Source organism: Phascolarctos cinereus, unplaced genomic scaffold (genome assembly GCF_003287225.1).
Source record: "Phascolarctos cinereus isolate Bilbo 61053 unplaced genomic scaffold, phaCin_HiC Scaffold_4;HRSCAF=312, whole genome shotgun sequence".
Taxonomy (NCBI): Eukaryota; Metazoa; Chordata; class Mammalia; order Diprotodontia; family Phascolarctidae; genus Phascolarctos; species Phascolarctos cinereus.
Genome location: NW_027555847.1, coordinates 279758254 through 279778250, shown reverse-complemented (window position 1 = coordinate 279778250; position 19997 = coordinate 279758254). Strand labels below are relative to the sequence as shown.

At 34.2% G+C, this 19997-nt stretch overlaps 1 protein-coding gene across 8 annotated transcripts in view; it reads left to right on the top strand.

Annotated features, from left to right (window-relative positions):
* The window catches only part of PJA2 (praja ring finger ubiquitin ligase 2), a 119501-nt gene that overhangs the window by 53082 nt on the left and 46422 nt on the right, over nt 1–19997 (top strand). For all 8 annotated transcript variants that reach the window (XM_020968833.2, XM_020968832.2, XM_078153091.1 and 5 more), the window contains 3 exons: nt 4872–5072; nt 7227–8277; nt 17179–17361. In XM_020968833.2, the coding sequence (XP_020824492.1) occupies nt 4874–5072; nt 7227–8277; nt 17179–17361 (1433 nt within the window). In that variant the 5' untranslated portion in view covers nt 4872–4873. The remainder of the gene's footprint in view (nt 1–4871; nt 5073–7226; nt 8278–17178; nt 17362–19997) is intronic.

Genomic DNA, 19997 nt, shown 5'->3' with positions numbered 1-19997 from the left:
TTTCTTATTGTGAAATTTATTTTGAAATAATTTTTATGGATAGCTTAAAACATGGATAAGCAGGTTTAGTTATGTAGGCCGTGCCTACCTCAGAACAGTCCAATTTGTTGTGATAATGTAATGAAATCGAGTTTAAACATAACATGTAATAAATTTACTAATAACAAAGATAAAAAGGATACAGTTTCTAAGGTCAAACATATAATAATTCAGATAACACTGTAAAATACAGTTGGTTGGAACTATATCATAGAGGGCCTTTAAGTGCCAGGTTTTATTTGTTTTCCCTCTGTTGGCAGGAGGGAGCTTATAAAGGTTTTTGATCAAAGCAATGACATAGGCTTGTGTGTTAGAGACATTAGTTTGGTAGTTGTATAAAGAATCATTTTGACAGAGGAGTACTGTAAATGGAGAAAGCTATTAGGTTGTTATACTAAGCTAAGGGAGAGGTGATGAAGGCTTAACCTGGTATTGCGTGACAAAATAATGAGAGCTGACACTTGTATTGCTTTTTATTGCTAACTGCCTTACTTGTATTATCTCATTTGAGCATCACAATAGACCTATTAGGTAGGTACTGTAGGTATTATCAATTCCCATTTGATTTATGAGGGGTTTCAGAGAGATCAAGTGATTTTGATTTGCTCATACATAGTCACACAGCTAGGAAGTATCCCAAGTAGTATTTAAATCAAATCTTGCTAACTTTTAGTCTAATCTGCTTAGTAGTCCATACTATGGATGTGAGGGGGAGAGGAGTACTTAAAAATGATTGTTATTACATATGAGTTCACTGCATGTGTTAAATATTTCAAGAGGTATCCCTCAAATAATTTATATTCAGGTAGGTCATACTTAGGTCAAATAGTAACCAAGACAATTCTGAATCTGACAATATAGTGATAATAAAACTAGCAAGAAAATGCCCTTAGAAATAACGTCTTATGTTTATTTGAAATTGGAATTTGGAATTTGGCATTATTTGGAACACTTGAGTAGTAGTAAATTTAAGAAAGTGATTCAAGCAAGCATTAATAGCCTTGAACCTAAGGACAAAACCATTATGGACTTGAAAAAGGATTAGCATGTACTAAACAACCTATGTTGATTATTAAACATCAATTAGGTAAAAACCTTAATAATTTGTTGGATTATATTTTAGGAGACAAATTGGTCTTTTCAATTTTTTTCAAAAATTAATTTCCATATACTTTGAAAATAATCTCCTGTTTTTAACCCATAGTACTAATGCTTAGAATGATGATCCTAAAAAAAAAAATAAAACAAATGATGATCTTAAGGACCAGAAAGATCTCTTTTTTCACTTAAATAGATATTGTTTCCAATGCACACTGCTTAATAAGACAGGAAATTGCACAGTAGGACTAGAGAAAAAAATTTCAAAAAGAGGGTTGTAATTAACCCTGAACTAACAAATTAACCATTTGGACAAATTGAACTTATTAGGTGTAACTGTCAGATAGCTTAGAATGAAGTTAACTATGACTGAAATCTTGATAGGCTATAGGTTCTTGGAATCTTGACAAAATCCTTTATGAAGAAAGATTGAAACCATTGAATTACACAGCAAAACTGATAGAAATAATCAGTTGGTTATATAGAAACAATTACATCTATTTAAGAAGACTCACACATCCTAGTGTACTTGTATTCTGTGGTATTGGCTTGGGGGAGGCAGTATAGCTTAATGAGAAGTGCTGAATTGACTCAGAAAGCCTGTATTTAAATACCTTTATTGCCACTCAGTACCTTTGAGATTTGGGGCAAGCCCTTTGCCCTCTGAACCCTAGTTTCCATCTCGTTAAAATTAGTAGTATGGACTAAATAGGGATAGGGACTAGACTTGTAATTTCATTAATTTAGGGAAATTTCTATATGTAATACTCCGAATAATAATGGAGAAACTCATGCCAAATGCAAATTAGTACCTTGTCTTCAACTTATGCTCTTAACAACTTGCCTGGGCCTCTGAGACATTAAGTAGCATCTCTAGGGTCACAGAGGGTACGATTAACAGTATAAAACATTTCTGCCCTAACTAGATCACTGAGGTGGTCATCCTGGCTCCAAGTCCACCCTCTACCCACTAGATCTCCTTGCTTTTGTGAACTAGATACATTCTAAAATCCTAAATAGGAGAACCAAGATTTAAAAAAAAAAAACCTCATTCTCTTAACTTAGTGTCTAATGGTACTTTGTGCTGAATAGCACTGCTTGTTCAGTTTGTTGAATTCAAATTTGTTGAATTTTTAGCTGTTTGCCAGAATTCCTGTGTAAGAATTAATGTAAAATTTTTGGATTAATTTGATTAAAGCCTTAACATGTGTCTATACATACATAGCTTTTCTTCTGTTAGAATATACACACATACATATATATGCATTATACACACACATATATACACACATATACATGTTTTTTCCATTAGGATATACACTGACACATTTGTTGTAAACCTCCTAGCAGTAAAAAAAAAATTTTAGCATGTATCCCTAATATTTTTATATTTATGAACCATATACATGTACACATATACTAATACATTATAAATATACTAATTGTACTAATGTATATTATAAAACGAGTAGCTAGGTGGTACAGTGGATAAAGTGCCAGGCCTGGAACCAGGAAGACTCTTTTTCCTAAACTCTAATCTGCTGTCAGATGCCTACTAGCTGTTTAACTCAGGGCAGGTCACTTAACCCTATTTGTCTCAGTTTTTTCACCTGTAAAAATGAGTTGTAGAAGGAAATGGCAAACTACTCCATTATCTTTGCCAAGAAAATCCCAAATGAGTCATAAAAAGTCAGGCATGTTTGAAACAATTAAAAACAAAAAATATTATAAAACCGTTTAAAACACTGAAATGAATCTGAAAATTATTTTTAAATAATCTAAAATTTTATTAACAGTATAAAAACATTTCTTCCCTCATTAAAATATTATAATTATATTTTTTATAACATAGTTTTAGTGAGAACAATGTGATTTAATATGTTACATTGTTTCAAAAGTCTCAACTTCATTCTTTGCAATAGTGATTCAAAGGACTATTTTCTGATTTTGATACTTAGTTTTAATGGCAACCATAGCTGAAAAAGATCCCTCAGAGAAATACATAGATCTATACTGTTGGTGGAGTTGTAAACTGGTTCAGCCAGCCTGGTACACAGTTTGGAATGATGCACCCCCCAAATTACTAAACTATTAATACTAGGGCCCATATGTCCAAAAGTATAGCACCTCTTTTTGTAGTAGTAAAAAGCTGTAAACTGAAGGGGTGCCCATCAGTGTGCTCAACAAATTGTGGGATGTGAATGTAATGGAATATTGTTATGCTATAAGAAATGATAAAAGAAATAATTTCAGATAAATCTGATAGGAATTGATACAGAGTGAAGTGAGCAAAACCAGGAGAACAATTTATACAATAGCATCAAAGTTGTAAATACAACTTTGAAAGACTTAAGATCTTTCATCAACCCAGGCACCATCTCTGATTCATGAGGACCAATGATGAGGCCTGCCAACCACCTCCAGACAGAAAAGTGATGGACTCAGGGTGTTGAGGCTCATTGAGGCATACATTTTTGGACACTCCTGGAGAAGGAGGGTTTACCTGTCCCTATTTGCAGCCCAGGCCCTATGGGAGATCTGGACAATGTAGGAAGTACCATATTCTATCAGTCCACACCAAAGATTAGGCCTTAAAAGAGTCCTTGCTCCTGGGGAAGCACATATTTGTTAAGTCCCTACTATGTATCAAGCTTTTTGCTAAGTGCAGGAGATAAAAACAGCTCTCATTTAGTTCCCATTGAAGCATGGGCCCCATGGAGTCCAAGTCATTTGCAAAGCCTGGGCCTGGAGCCATGAAGTGTCTGCTGTAGCTGTGGTGGAGGAATAACTGCCTACCACCCTTCTTGCTTGGGAAAGTATGTGCACAGCTGACTTACTATGCTGTGCATCCAAATCATGCAGACAGGGAGAGAGAGAGAAGCAGAGATAGTTGGCAGTTGCATATGTACTGAACTATTGTGCTACTTTCCTCAGTCCTAATTTTTTTCAAGCACCTCAAAGGATTACCTTGTGTACCTTACTCTGGAGGCTTCTGATATAGTTCATCTCCCTTATTTCCTAGATGGAGAGTTATAGTGTGTTTTCTTTCCATTGTAATTGTAAAGTGACTTTCTAAGATTTAGTTGACTTTATGTTAAATATTTTGAAATATTTCCTATGCTAATGACTGTTTATTATCTATTACTGTACACATAACCTCTTTGTGCTTCATTTTCCTTATCTTTAAAGTAAGAATGTTTGACCAGATGGTATCTGAAGTCTCTTCTAAATCTGTATCTGTGATCCGGTCAATCTATAGTATTACTCTGTTTGACATAGGCTAGTGTAAGTGACTTATTTTTTAAGCCACTGAAATAAAAGTTGCTGCATCCTATTGTGATATATAGGTAAAAGTATCTTTGCTTTTGATTGCTGAACATTGTTAATTTAGATACTACTAAGACATTAAAAAATATTTGCCTATTTCCCCCATTCTTCTAGACCAAGTGGAAATGGGGCCAAACTGAAATAGAAATGGGGATTACTAATCCATATATAAAGATCTCTGCAGGCTGCATATTGACTTGGTTTTAAAATGTAATGTTATGTTTTATTGTATTTTTAATTTATTTTGTTAAATATTTCCAAATTCCATTTTAATCTGATTCAGACCCCACTCAGGAGTGTGTGGCCTGTGAGCTACATATTTAATATTTCTTTTCTAGATAAGACATTCTCCTCTCCTTTTCTAATTTATTTAGATATGTCCGGGGTTTTTTTTCAAACTTTTTCAGCAATGGGTCAGGAATCTGGAAAACCTACCTGGCCAAAACCAGCTGGAGGCTATCAGACGATAACAGGCAGGAGATATGGAAGAAGACATGCATATGTCAGTTTTAAACCATCTTTAACCAATCAAGAAAGAAGCTCAAGTCAACAGAGTGGTGAATGTGAAGGATTGGAACTAGATGATGTTCAGAAGAAAAAGGCATCATGTAAGTAGTACTGTGATTATTTTATGGATTATTAATGGTTAATTTTTTTATATTTTTTGAGATTACTTATAGTTTCATTTACTGTTTTCCATAATTCTAAGTGAACTGAGCCCTAACCATTTTATCACAGGGCATAGTATTTTTAAATTAAATTTAATGTTCTTAGTCTGTTTTAAGAAAAGAAAGTAGTATTTTAAAATAGGGCAGATGATTAAAGTATAACTACTGTCGTAACAGTAATTATGTCTCTTCAAAGAGTGATCCAAAATGTTTATATAATCACAGAGCCCCTTAAAGTTTTAAGGTATAATTTGGTATAGTATAAAAAACAAAGAATTAGGACTAGGAGGCCCCAGTTTGTTGAGTAACTATCTATGTGAATTTGGGAAATTTAGTTCAGTTCTCTTGACCTTAGTTTCCTCATTTGTAAAAAATGAGAGGTTGGACCAGATTTCTCAGGTTCTAACCAGTTATAACAAGCTTTCAATCTAGGTTGTCTTGTCTAGCCTCTAGACCATCCCAAAAATCTACTCTTCATCAGCCCTGACAGTTGTTTTGTTTTTCTAGCCGATTGGAGCACTTGGAGTATCAAGGTAGAGGAAAGAATATCTCATATCCTTGACAGTGTTAATAATTAAAACATTCTTTTATTGTGCCAAAATCTGCCTCCCTGTACCTTCCAGACATTGGTCCTAGTTTGACCCATTACAACAACACAGAATAATTCTAAGTCCTCTGAAAGCCTTTCCAGGTATCTTTTATTCTGAAAAGTTAATTTAAGAAAAGGCTATATACTCATTTTTCTCCCTCTCACATTTGTATTTTGTTTTCTTGATTTAATTCTTATTCCTAAAGAAATCTTTAATTCTAAATGGTCTATGTATATATAAGTAGATTGCCATGATTTTCTTATTTTTAACATAAATACTAAGTAACACAGGTAGCCAAAGTTTTTTGTTGTTAGACTTCCTTAAATATTCATTTATTTAAAAATATATTTTAAAGATGTCACCTTTGATTTCATTCTTTGGATTGTTTTTTTTCCCTTTGAACATGAGCAAACCTAATTCCATTCTAGGTTTTTTTACTTTAATAAATAAAACTGACTACTTAAGTGAATATCTATCTCAGATTAAACACTTCAGTGATATGAGTTTTTCTAATTAATAATAATCACTGTAGTTGATCATATTTTCCAGCTATGTAGTTATTTTATTCTAACATCTCTATTTTTTCTATTACTGAAAGATAGCCATACTTTAGCAAATCATAAAATAGTTGAATTATTTAATCTAAGGCCCAGTAAGAATACCTCACATCTCACAGGATTAAATTAAAAATAATCTTCATTATGAAAAACTTAAGGTGATATTGCCATTATTGTCATTAATAATATAACATAAAGTGCATTGTAGTAATCTCTTATTGAGCTGAATCTGTTATGAAATGGTCACAGCTATTATTTTTTGATTGACGACAAAATGTGGCAGATTTCCAAGTTCTGTAAATCTTCATCAAATGTATGCAAAATCTGTTTTTTATCATTAGCATTTTGTCATTGTTATAAGCATAACTTAATCTTTGATATTAGCTAGTAGTAGATGGAAATACAGTTTTTCAAGATGTTAGATTGAAGCCAAAACATGTGATTAAGCTCTTCTTATTATTGCTGATTTTTTCAATAATCACTTCTTATATGCCATGCCTATTGATTTATTGAATAAAATAGTAGAAAAAACATAATTTTCTGACAAGGTGACCAAGGTCATTGTCCATTCCATTGTCTGCTGAAAAATATTAGTGGTGGGAGCCAAGTGAAAAGTCAGCTATAGAATACTAATAGAGGAGATTGACAGAATGTGATGATGTGGATAGGTTCGTCATTGTGACTCTTTTAGTAAGTTAATCGCCTAGGTTTCCCGCTGGAGTCACTAGAAAGCCTTCCCCTTGCCCAAATGTAGATGAATTTAAGGGAGTACTCTTCTTTGTAAAATAGTTGTAGAAAAATGAACATGATGGGTAAGTAACTCATAGAGACTTATTTATAGAGTTAAGTGGGCACATGGCTGGTGTAGATTTCTCATTCAATATTTATTATTGAATTAAATTTTATTACCTTTCTCTAAATATGTTTTCTTACATTCTCCTATGAAGGCTGCAGTCCACTGGTTCAAGTTCGCCCTTCATTATCAGGCATACCTTTATTAGAAAATGCTGGAGCTGAAATTCCCATTTGTAGAGCAGCACTGACTCAAGCTACTGAGAGAAGTCCATCACCATTGTCTGCTATACGTCATAGTTTGGAAGGCGGTGAGACTTCAGGGAGCAGTTTGAATCTTGATAATAGTTCTGACTTCTCATCAAGGTATACCCCAAGAAAATATAATGTTTCTTATGTCAAAAGTGGAATTGCTTTTGTAAATATTGACTCTTATGAGCCAGATAGCAGTGATGGAGAGGACACTAGCCAAATTGGTATTTCTGCAGTAAAAATGGAAACTGGCAAATTTCAGGAAACATTGGATGATATGCTGTATGACCTGGAAAAGGAGGTAGATTCTCTCAGTGGTTTACAATCTAAGTTCTCCACTTATAATTTAAGAGAAGGGTTTGAAGAAAGAGCCCCAGCATCATTAGTGAAATATTCCAGTAGCGATACTGAATTTGTACATCACAATAACAGGACACTTGAGAGGTCTTCTACCGAAGATGAAGCTGTTGCAAAGAAATACCTAAATTATTCCAGTTGTGAGAGACAGAGGAAAAATTTAATTGAAGTTCCAGTCAGAACTCCGGTGGATGTTCATAATGAATTAAATACCAGTGATGGAAAGAAGAACCAGGCAAATTCATCTGAATTGGTAGTGAGACCAAAAGTTAGAAAACAGGCAGGTTCAAACCAGTTGGACAGGAAAAATCTTTTTAGTAGTGATGAGGATGAAAAAAGCAATATCGAGAGATGGCAAGAGAACTCAGAAGCTGAGGAAATGCATTCAGAAGGTCTTTTGAGAAGCTTTAAAGACAAAAAAAATTCAAGCATGTTCTTTGACCCAAGAGACTATGAAGGTACACAAAAGAAAATGAAATATAATCAAATTAAACCAGAAACTGTAACTGTTCAAGAAAGGCAAGCCATTGTAGATGATAACACTTTTTGGAACAATTTTGAAGATTATTGCAGATACTACTACAAAGGTGAAGATAGGTAAGCCTTTCCTTTCAACTAGAAATAGAGTTCTATTATATAATTGTGTTGAATGGAATGATTTTTCCAAGTAAGCATGAAGTTAAGTTAAAATTCCCAGTTATCTGCTAATAGGGTCAGAGAATGTGCTATTAACAAAGACAAAAAGGAAACAAACAGTCTCTGCCCTCAAGGAGTTGGGCCTATATGATGGAGGCTTAACGTTCCAGAATTTTTACTTAAACAGATATATTGAAACCTGTCAAAATCACATTTCTTTTATGTATACTGCAGAATGGGATGTGGCAAAAATGTGTTATAATGGTAATTGAGAATTAATATTTGCAATATAAGCCTTTAATCTAGCTAAGATGTTACATATTTTACTAGTCTAAAATTAACCTAGTTGAATAGTCTATAATTCTAAAATAGTAGAAGCATTTTTGATTTAAAGAAAAGGGGAAACTTAGTTCATTGACCATGAAAATTGAGAATTCTTGCTTAATTTTCCTGCTTAGCTGATTTGCCATGTCCCCCCCTAACACTTCTGGTTTCTGAATACCTCTGATTGCCTTGGACAATACCTAATTTTGTGCTACAAGCAATTGAATGCCCTTCGCAGAACGAAGATTTGTGGTTGTGGGAATTATCCTCCCCTCCTAAAGCAACAGTAATTTCACATTTCCACTGTGAGTTTGTATATTCCTTGTTCCTTGGTAGAACATATGACTTTTAAAAAGGGAACAGTTCTTTACGTGTTATTTCTTACAATCAAAGCAGGTGTCATGTCACTCCTAGTTTAACATTTATTGATTACATAATATGTTTAATGAACAGGCTGAGGGATATCTAGGTATGAATAAGACACTATCCCTGACTTGAAAAGATCTTACATTCTAATAGGTATCAATGCTGAGGAAAATAAAAGTCAGTGAATTTGATGGGCAATCTCAAGATGATTTCCAACCAAGAGAAATGAAAATATGGGACTGTTGTTCTCTTAAAAGTATTTTCTAGCAAGTAAATATTTGGTTAGCAAGGGGAATTTATTTTTACCTTTTAAATATTGAATCTCTAGTGTTAAGGAATTCATAGATTTATAATTGAAAGGAATCTTAGAGGTCATCCAGGTTGACCCCTTTTTGAATAATTCTTAATATTTTTCCTTAATATACTCCCTAAATAGCATGCCATTATGTGTTGTCAAACACAAGATTTTTATTTGGAATAGAAAATCTTGCAGATAGGAGAATAGGGAGTGGGGAGCTTCTTTAATTGATGTAAGCTTTTTTTTTCAGTCTTGTTAGTGATGAATTACTTAATAGAGCCTATGCTGCCTCAAATTCTAAATGACCAAATCTAATTTTGCAGCATTTGACTTAAACAGGCATACTGAAACATCAAAAACATTTGATGTTTCTTTTAGAAATTTACCAAAACACAATGTAAAAAAGAATGGAGTTGTACCTATAATTGAGATTCTCCTTACTTGTGCATAAACAAGCCTTTAGTATAACAAATATGTATTTTAGCAATTTACTTTAATAACCCATATAATTTCCAAAAGTCATTCAACTTTTCTTCTCTGTTTCCCTTTTTTCATTTTTATACTTTAACTCCTCACACCCTCCCTTCTCTCTCTCTCTGATTTTGCTACTGGCTCCTCTTGAGAGTGTTTTTAGTGCAGCCTTTTCTGTTTAACAGTAGCAGATTGTTAAAGAGGAAACTTAGAAAACCCACCATAAGCGGTCTGAGAAGAGAAATATAAATGATTCGAGCTTCATTTGACTTTTAAGATTTTTTTTTGCTTTGTTTTGTAAAAACTAGTGGTTAGCTTATTTATTTTTACAGGATGTTTATGTATAATAGTTACAAGGTAAAGAACTCTCATCTAGAGCCTAGCTAAAGTTCAACAAGACATTTATAGAGTACAGAAATTTTATATATTACCTTTGGGTATATTCCATTTTAAAGTGTAAACAAAGTAGTTATTTTCTTTAGATAATCACATATATTTTAATGAATGGATGATCCCTTTTTCTTCCTGAAAACCCCCCCAAGTATTCATTTAAATCACAACTGAAATATTAATACTCTTTAGGGTAAATGCAGCTCTGGTATAAAACTGCTAAGGCTCTTCAACAGGAACTGAGCAATTCATTATTAAATTAGGACTGCAAAAAAATTTTTTGATAACCTGCACATAATTACCACACTTGGAATTGGACCAGAAAGCTAGAGTTAATACCCTCCCCATATAAAATGAGAGCTTCAATAACCTCGAGGAGCTAATACCTTTTTTTTCTTGCTTAAAAAAAAGTGATTATTCTGAACTTAGCAAACATCAAATAAAATAGGCATTTCGATTTACATGGTAGGACAGAAAAAGCTGTACATGAAATTGCAGGTCTCTGATATGTACGGCTTGCATTTTTTTCATTATATAAGTTCAGCCTGTAGCTTTCAGAATTGTCCTGCTTGTCTCTGCTTTCTTACCTTCTTCCTCTCCCAAGATTTCGATTTTGAAAGACCCTTTTTGTAATCTCAGCCTCTGTGGACAAGTATTTACAAAAAGTGGTAATATGTTTTTAAAAAAAGGCTGCACAAGGATGACTGGATTTCAGATTCATTCATTGAGTTTTAGCTGGGAAGGAGGTCATTACTCTCTATCCTATCTGAAGTACAAATTCCCTCTACAGCATTTGTAACAAATATTTATTTTAAAAAATCTTTTATGAGCAAAGCAGTGTTTTATAAATTCTGGGGAAATAAAGGTATATAACATATAGTGCCTAACCTCATAGTGTTTGCATCCTACCATACCAGTATCATAACATTTCACTTACCTGAAATTCAGCAGTCTGGCAATCTGAACTACCCAGGAAAAAGCCAGGAACCATGAAATAAGCCAAAAAGCTTCAAGCATCCAAAGCATATAATCAGTTATTGCAAAATGTATATATTTTTAAAATGTGTGTTCTGTTATTATAGTACTACATGACTGTCACAGAATCCATGCGCTTAAAACTCATGCACTTTATTCATAATGTGTATTATCTCACTGAAAACTTATTTTGTGTAAAATTCTCACAGTCTTAGTTATGTGCTTTCCAAAAATAACTCAGTTGTTCCTAACAGTAGCTATGTGGTAGGTACAATTTCTGTCTACATTTTACAGAGGAAACTGAGACAGGTTAAGTGATTTTCCTAGTCATACAGCTTATATGTGTCTGTGGTAAGAATTGAACCCAGGTTTTTCTGACACCAAATTTGAATTCTGCTGTGCCACATTTGCAAACCCACAACCAGTTGAAATTTGAAAATAGCAAATTAGAAAGGAGAAATGGTCAGTGAAAGGTAGAAACCTTTACTGTAGTTAGAATTTATAGCTTCTAGCTTTGAAGAGATGGGGGGAAAATGCAAATTCAGACACATCACAGAAGTCTGGAAGCATAGCAGCAAATAGTCAATAAACATTTATTAAGTGCCAGAGACTGTTCTAAGTGCTGGGATCAAAAAGAGGCAAAAAGTATCCCTACCCTCAAGGAGCTCACAATCTAACGGCAGAGTCAATAATCAAGCAAATATGTACAAACAAGCTATATACAGGATAAGCAGAAATAATTAAAGAGAATGAAGGCACTAGAATTAAGAGGGGTTGGGAAAGGCTTCCTGTATGAGTTTTTAGTTGGGACTTGAGAAAAAGCCAGGGAAGCTAGTAGGGGAAGGTGAGGAGGAAAAACATTCCAGGCAGGGGGGACAGCCAAGAGAAAATTTCCAGAACCAAAAGATGAGTGACTTGATCATGGAACAGCAGTGATTCCAGTGTCACTGGATTAAAGAATACATGGGGGAGTAAGGTATAAGAAGACTGGAGAAGTAGATGGGAGCTAGATTATGAAAGGCTTTGAATGCCAAACAGAATTTTTTTAATTTCATCCTAAAGGTGATAGGGAAATGGGAGGAGGAGGATGTAGTTGGACCCATGCTATAGGAAAATCACTTTGACAGCTGAATGGAGGATATCAAAATAGAGAGAGACTTTAGAGGCAGGCCAACTTACCACAGGCTATTATTGCAGTAGTCTAGGTATGAGATTGTGAGGGCCTGCACCGGTGTGGTGACAGGGCAGAGGATAGAATAGGCATATTCAAGAGATGATACAAAGGTAAAATCACGAGGCCTTGGCAGCAGCTTGGATATGGAGGTAAGAGATACTGAGGAGTCAGGATGGCAACTAGACTGGGAGCCTGAGGCACTGGGAGGATGGTGTTGCCCCCTAAAGGGCAAAGGAGAGAAGAAAGATAATGAGTTCAATTTAGCCATTTTGAGTTTAAGATCTCTACCAGACATTCAGTTCTTAGATGTCTGAAAGGCAGTTAGACATGCAAGGTTGGAGGTAAATTAACAGAGTTTGGAGCAGGAAAGGTATATTTGAGAATTGTCAACATAGAAAGAGTAATTAAATCCATGGGAATTTCACCATCCAAGGGAAGTAGTATAGAGATAAAAGAAAACAGGGCTCAGGACAGAACCCTATGGGACACCTAAGTTAAGGGGCTTGATTTAGATGAGGAACCAGCAAAGTAGACTGAGAAAGGAGCAAACAAATAGATAGAAGAACCAGAAGAGAATAGTATCCTAAAAACCTAGAGGAAAGAGAATATCAGTGATGAGAGGGTGATCAACAATGTTGAAACAGCCTTTTGGCTTCAATAATACAGGAGGACATTGCTGTTTTAGAGTATAATTTGTTGTTCAGTTTTTATGTCCAACTTTTCATGACCCCATTTGGGGTTTTCTTGGCAGAATACTGGAGTGGTTTGCCATTTCTTTCTCCAGCTCATTTTTTAGATGAGGAAACTGAAGCAAACAAGGTTAAGTGACTTGCCAAAGGTTACACAGCTAGTGAATACCAGATTTGAACTCAGGAAGATGAGTCTTCCTGACTCTAGGCCTGGCACTTTATCCACTGCGCTACCTAGCAGCCCTAACAGTATGATTGGTGATCGTAATAATGATCGCCTGATGATTTCTGGATATATAATCCTAATCAAATCACTTAACTTCTCATTAGCCTCAGTTTTCTTATCTGTACAATGAACTTAATACCTATGGTATCTGCCTCACAGGGTGAGGTTTAAATAAGATATGTAAAGTGCTTTGCAAGCTTTAAAGCATTAGATAAATATCAGTTATTGTTATGTTCATTTTACTCTGTTTCTTCCACTAAAGTACTTTTGCAGTGCCTTGTCATGGCATGTAGATGACATTGGGTAATTAAGGGTTTTCCAGCAGAGAGTAAGCTCAATTAGGTCTTACCAAGTTGGAAAAGTCAAGTATAGATGTAGACCTTTTGAAAAACCTAGTGCCTGTCAACTAACTTTCAACTCAGATAAGTAGACAATGGCTTAATGGATTTTTCCTTCATGGAAACGATGAAACATGGAATGGTCATAAGGGGAAGCAATATCCACACCATTTGAATTCATGACTCTTCCAAAGTATAAGGTGTTCTAGAAGGCTAGGAATCATGTGATTGATTTTAGGAAGAATTCTGTCCACAATGATTGAAATGATTTTTAAAAAAATTTTAAAGATGGAAACTGAAAATCCAGACCAATTCATTCCACATTTTTACCTGTAATGCGTTAAGTACCACAAGCATAATACAAAATGCTATAGGTACTTGAAGCAAAGAACTATCCCATTTTTGTTTGTATAGTGAACATTCACTAAAATCTGTTGTATCCAAAAAATCTTTTATTTTGCCTTAGGATACTCTTATAAAGCAGAACTTTTTAGTCCTATAATCCTTATAGTTAAATTTGGTTTGCCCGATTACATTCTTTCCCAGTTATATCCCCAAAATGATTCAAAATCAGGACATGACTGTCTCAACTTTGAATCTGTTAAAGGTTGCTCCCAAAATAAATTTCTTAGAACCACGGAGTTGTTTTTTTAAGTGTGTGTTCTACCTTCTTTTGCAGTGTTCTTACTAATAGATACCTCTCCCCCAAATGCCTTTCTATAAGAATAGTAAAATAAAATTAGCCCATTTCTATTAAGCTGGTTCATTATTTGCCCTGAAAGAATGAATATTTGTAAATCTACTTTAAATAATGATGTTCTATGATTTTGAACCTTTAGAGTGAGAAAGAGAACCCATTTTCAGGGGAATATTATCCTTTGCAGACAGGTTAGAAAAAAAGCAACTTAAATTCATTTCTTCTCATTCAAATTGATTTGTGATTTCATCTGTCTGGATGTACCATCCAACAACACAGATTACCTACCATCCGAGCCCTGCTCATCTTGTGTGATCTTTGTTGGTGTCTACTTATAGGTTGAAGACAGTAGGACCATCCAAACATGCTGAGGCCCTTCTTGGCTTTCCCTTGACTTAACAGCTAAACCAGTGGAGCACATGGACTGGCTGTCACTTTTTTCTCTTGCTGTGTGAATTGCTTATCTTTGTTGATCTTACTTAAAATTGATGACATCCTTTCTTGTGTTTCTTCTTTGTAGTTCTTTCTTTATGTGTGGTAGCCTACTCACTCACTATGTGCTTCTTCAATGTCCTATTAATAAATTAATACTAATTTTAATTGTTTATGAATTATTTTTTCTGTGGCTCATGTCAGTATAACATCACTAGTAAAATATATTTTTCTTAGAGAAATAATAAATAATTAACATATTTTTCAAATCCAGGACAAGGAACATAAAAAAAAGGGTTGTCACTATTGCTTGACCAGCCTTTTTTATGTTTTCTTTATTACCTTGCATACAAGTCATTTTAAACATTTATTTTAGATCTTTTTCACTCTTCTCTAGTCCTCAATTCTTTTGAATGGATTGTACTACTTTAGTAAGATCATTGGAGCTATTAAGTATGAGTTTGCCCATCTTTACCTCAAGTACCTTTTTATCTATGCACATCCTTCCTTCCCTCCTTTGTCAGAGAAAAGGATATTCCTCTTTCTTTCCAAGACCCATTCTTCTACCTTTGCCCTCACTATCATTTGCTTCTGCTCCTTGAAGATCTTACTATTTTTCTATCTCTCCTGTTCTCTTAAGTCTCACCTTCTTCATGTACTTCTCCTTTGCCTTCCAAACATGCACAAGTATTCTCTATCTTGGGAGATGGAAAGGATAATTTTTTTGAGCTTCTCTTCCCTCCTTCTCCCAGTACTTTACTATTTCTTTCCTCACTAGCAACTTTTCTCTTTTTGACCTCCTGCAACCTAATTTTGTTTTCATTCTAATGAAATTTAATTCTGAAAGTCACCAAAGAAATCCCTTTCAGATGATCCAATAACCTCGTCTCAATCCTTATTCTGTTTGACCTGTCTCCTACCATTAACAGTATTAAACACTCCCTTTAAAGGAAAAAAAACCCTCTCATTCCTTAACTTCTGTGACACTTTACTGTCCTGATTCTCTTACATTTCTGATTACTCATTCTCTGTGTTGACTCTTCTTTTCTTATTAGCTAAATATAAATGTACCCCAAAGTATAGATCTGAGCTCTCTGTTATTTCTTTGTGCTTCTTATCTTGAATATTTCAATCACTCTTGCAACTTTGACTAGTGATTTCTCTGTGAACAATTCCCAAGACTGTACCTGCAGCATGGGTTTCATTCTGCTTTTTCAGATACCTGGTGAACGTTTACATATGCAAATGTTACTTCAGACTAACGTGTCCAAAACTAAACTCGGCTGTTTTTCCTCCATCTTTTCCTCATTAGAACTTCCTTGACTCTCTTAGCTACTACTACTATTGTAAAAATCATCCAGGCTTAAACATCTCAGTGATTTTGGACTCATTCCTCTCACATGATAGCAGTGTTTGCCATCCTAAACTCTACTGGAGAGTGCAGTACTTAAGTCACAGGACAAGAGACCTCCCCACCACCTGAAGGCATACCAGACAATTTTGTTGCTGCTGTTCATTCATTTCAGCCTTGTCCAACTATGTGACCCTGTTTGGGGTGTTCTTGACATGACACCACCAAAGTTCAAAACTCTGTGATAAAGGAGGATGAATTTTCCAAAAAGAAAAGAAAAGTCATAATTATCATAAAATTACATTGACTTTCTCTAGAAAAGAAGACTTAAGTGAAGAATGTTAAAGCCTATAAAATTGGCAATAATTTAATTTTTATGAGTTGATGGGGTTGGTAATTATGGGTATATCAGAGGGAAAAAATGAATGCTAGTAATAGTTTAATGATCTCAGGGTGTTTTTTGTTTTGTTTTGGAGTTTTTTTGAGTCATAGAGAATTTTACACATTATAGCCAAGTATGATCCAAACCCTGCTGGGAGGCCTTCACATGTCAGCTAATGTAAAGCCATAGTTCTTCCTGGAAGCAGCATTTCCTACCACATTCTGTCCTTTGGGCCTAATACATTACAGATTATATCTGCTGTTCTTTCAAAGGTCAAGCTAATATGGCTATGTTTTATGGGTATCGTCTTTTATGTTCATCTTATAAAGGGTAAGAGGAACATTTAATCTAAATATTTAAAATATTACCCTGTTGAATGTGCATTTAATTTATGTTTGGGAAATTGTATTTAGAAAGACTTATTTGAAATCAGTTGAAAAATATAAACAAACTAATCTAGACACTATGTAATCATAGCTGTGAAGAAAAAAAATAAATGAATGTTATGAAATTTGCTTCATGATGTTTTCATTTTTAACATGTTTATATTTCTTTAAATATATGTATTGCTAGACTTATGGAAAAATTCATTCAAATTTACATGTAATTGGTTAAAGATAAATATTTCTGATCTTGGATTATAGCAAACTGTATTATCCACTTTATACTATAATATATGGTTGAAGCTGTAAGATCGATATCAGGTGACCAATGATGACCAGTTTTTTCTCTCTGTCATAAATTTGCAGTTCAGAATGCAGTGATGGGGAATGGTCTGCTTCTTTGCCTCATTTTTCTGCTAGAGAAAAAGATCAGTCTTCAAGTGATGAAAGCTGGGAGACTCTACCAGGAAAAGAGGAACATGAACCTGAGCTACAGAGTAATAGTAGTGGTCCTGAAGAAGATAACCCAGAATACTCTTTCCAAACAGGGTATGTTGAATTGCAACCCCACATATGGGCATACATTTCATAGAGCATTAACCTAATATCAATTATTGCTAAGGTTATAGATGTTCAACACCAGCCCCCCCCAAAAAAAACCCAACTAACCAGTTTTGAGAGTGATTAAATTGAAAACATGGGTTGTTTTTAGGTACACATTTTGAATGCTTATATCTTCTGCCCTAGTAAGAATACCAGTTCTTAATTTAGAAATACATATTTTTAGATAAAAGAATAATTATTGTAGTGGGTTACCTGTGGAAAATGAGATTTGAATCGTGTGAATTATAGGTCATTTTGGTGGTTTCATTTTAACTGAGTTGCCTTTATCAGGGACAGGAGCTTTCCAGGCTCACTTGGAGTCCCCTACACTGATGAAATAACAAAAAACAAAAGTAATGAAAATCCTGAATTATCTATTCACATTGTCTCAATAATCAATGCCAGACTAGCACATGAGCAGGTAGGGTAGAAGAAGTAACCTTCTATGCTTTTGCTATTCCAGCAAGAGATAAAGTAGGGGCATCTGCCAGAGGGACCACAGTAACCTCTTGTTTGTACCAGTAAAGAGTTGTTGCCATTCTAAATAGGATGGTCTGGCAATATCCTTAAACACACATGAATGGGAATAACAATGCAATTATTTGTCATGACAACAACTTATTTTTCAGTTTTCTCTCTCTACAGATTTCATATCTTTCTGTTGTATTATTTCTCTTCCTCCAACTTTTATTTTTCTCATCTTATTTACAGAAGTAGTTGCCATTATTTCTAAATGTGAAACAAAAGTTGGGATAATATTAAAATCTGTTTGCATTCCCTAAGCAGGTGAAGGAAAGGAATTCAAACATAAATTGAGTGGCCTAAAGTGGCCAGCTTTAGATAAAAGGGCATACAGATCATCTAAAAACTCAGTAATTCATGTAACTTTAATTGTGTGTGGTTTGTCCTTTGTTCTCGAAGAGGACCATGGCATTAGGGAGATGATGACATGACTTGCAGCTGACTTTGATTTGATTGAAGGAGGGCTGTGCAAAGTCACCAGCCTCACTTTCTCCTCCAGAGCCATCTGGGTCCAGTGACCACTAGGCTTAACTTTAATTAAAGAATATGTGAAAGAATGCCACTAATGAACTGTGGTTCAGATGAAATACGATATATTTCACTTCTATTTTGTATTTGAATAGCTAGAATCAACATTAACTTAAATAGAAAATTTCACATATAATTTGTGATAAAACCTACCTTAGACACTTATTATATATGTGACCCTGGGCAAGTCATTTAGTATCTCTCAGCCTTGAATTCCTCATCTGTAAAATAGAAATAATAATAGCACCTACCTCACATGGTTGTTGTGAGGTTCAAACAAGGCCATAGATATAAAACACTTTACAAAATTTAAAATAATGTATAAATGAGTTTTATTATTGTAAAGATGTACTTTTTTAAAAGTATAGCTAAGTTGTCTTTAATTTTAATATTTTAATCACAATGAGTTCAGTTCATTGTAATATAATTATTATGTGTATGAATACGCACTATCATTATGTAGCTATTGGGAAGTCATCTTTGAGAATATGCACGATACAAGATCTCCCAAAAGTCTTAGTGCTGTTTTAAACTTTAATAGCTTTAAACTGCACTAAGACTTTTGGGACAGTCTGTATCTGGCAAGCTGTACTTGAAATATAAAACTTTATTTTACTCTGAACTATTCCAGTTGGTCCTTAGTCTCAAGATTTTTTTTCTTTTGTGCTTTAATGGCAATATATATCTTTTCTATATCTAAGAATACAAGTTTCCTTAATGAATAAGCACTTTTAAAGGTAAACTTCTAAAAGGTTTGCAAAGATTAATGTTGTAAAAATCCTGCTTTTCTGGGGAAACTTGATAAGATGTTGAGTGAGATGTATATCAAGCTGCTCTCCTGTTTATCACCTCAAAACCAAAAGAAATGTTCCACAAAATTTAAAAAAACAAAGGAAAAAGGAAAGAAAAAACTCATAATGAAAATCTCATGGAAAAAATCAATGGAGAGACTAAAGAAATGAGTAAATAAGAAAGACTTCTTAATGAAATGAAGATTGTGAGATAAAAGAATACAAGGCACAATATTCAGCAGAAAATGGAAATAACTATCATTACACATCCAGAAATGAAAATGAAACTACTGTACTGCAGGATTTGCTCAATAGCTTAATAATTAAAGGAACAGATACAGATTAAATCTAGAGGCATAAGAAAGAACTTGACAATAGAATTGATGGTTTACATATGGAAGAGTAAGGAATCAACAAACTTGGAGCAGCTACCAGATCATTCAAATTTGTTTCAACACTGATTTTTCCAAATTACTACCAGCAATTCTAGGATGATGAAATGTATTTTGTAATGCTCGTGAACTTTCTTTTTCAGTTTCTAGAAATAAGTCATACATACAAAGGATGAAAAGATTTGACACAACATTAGGAAAAGAATGAAAGAGAAATATACAGACACCCCGAAAAAAGTTAGAGAAGATCAAAAGACAGTAAAATTAGAAGACTATGTGAGGTTTTTACAAACCAAAGCAGCTGACTCTGACAAAAGAGTGCAGTGAAGCAATCTTAAGAGTCTTTGGC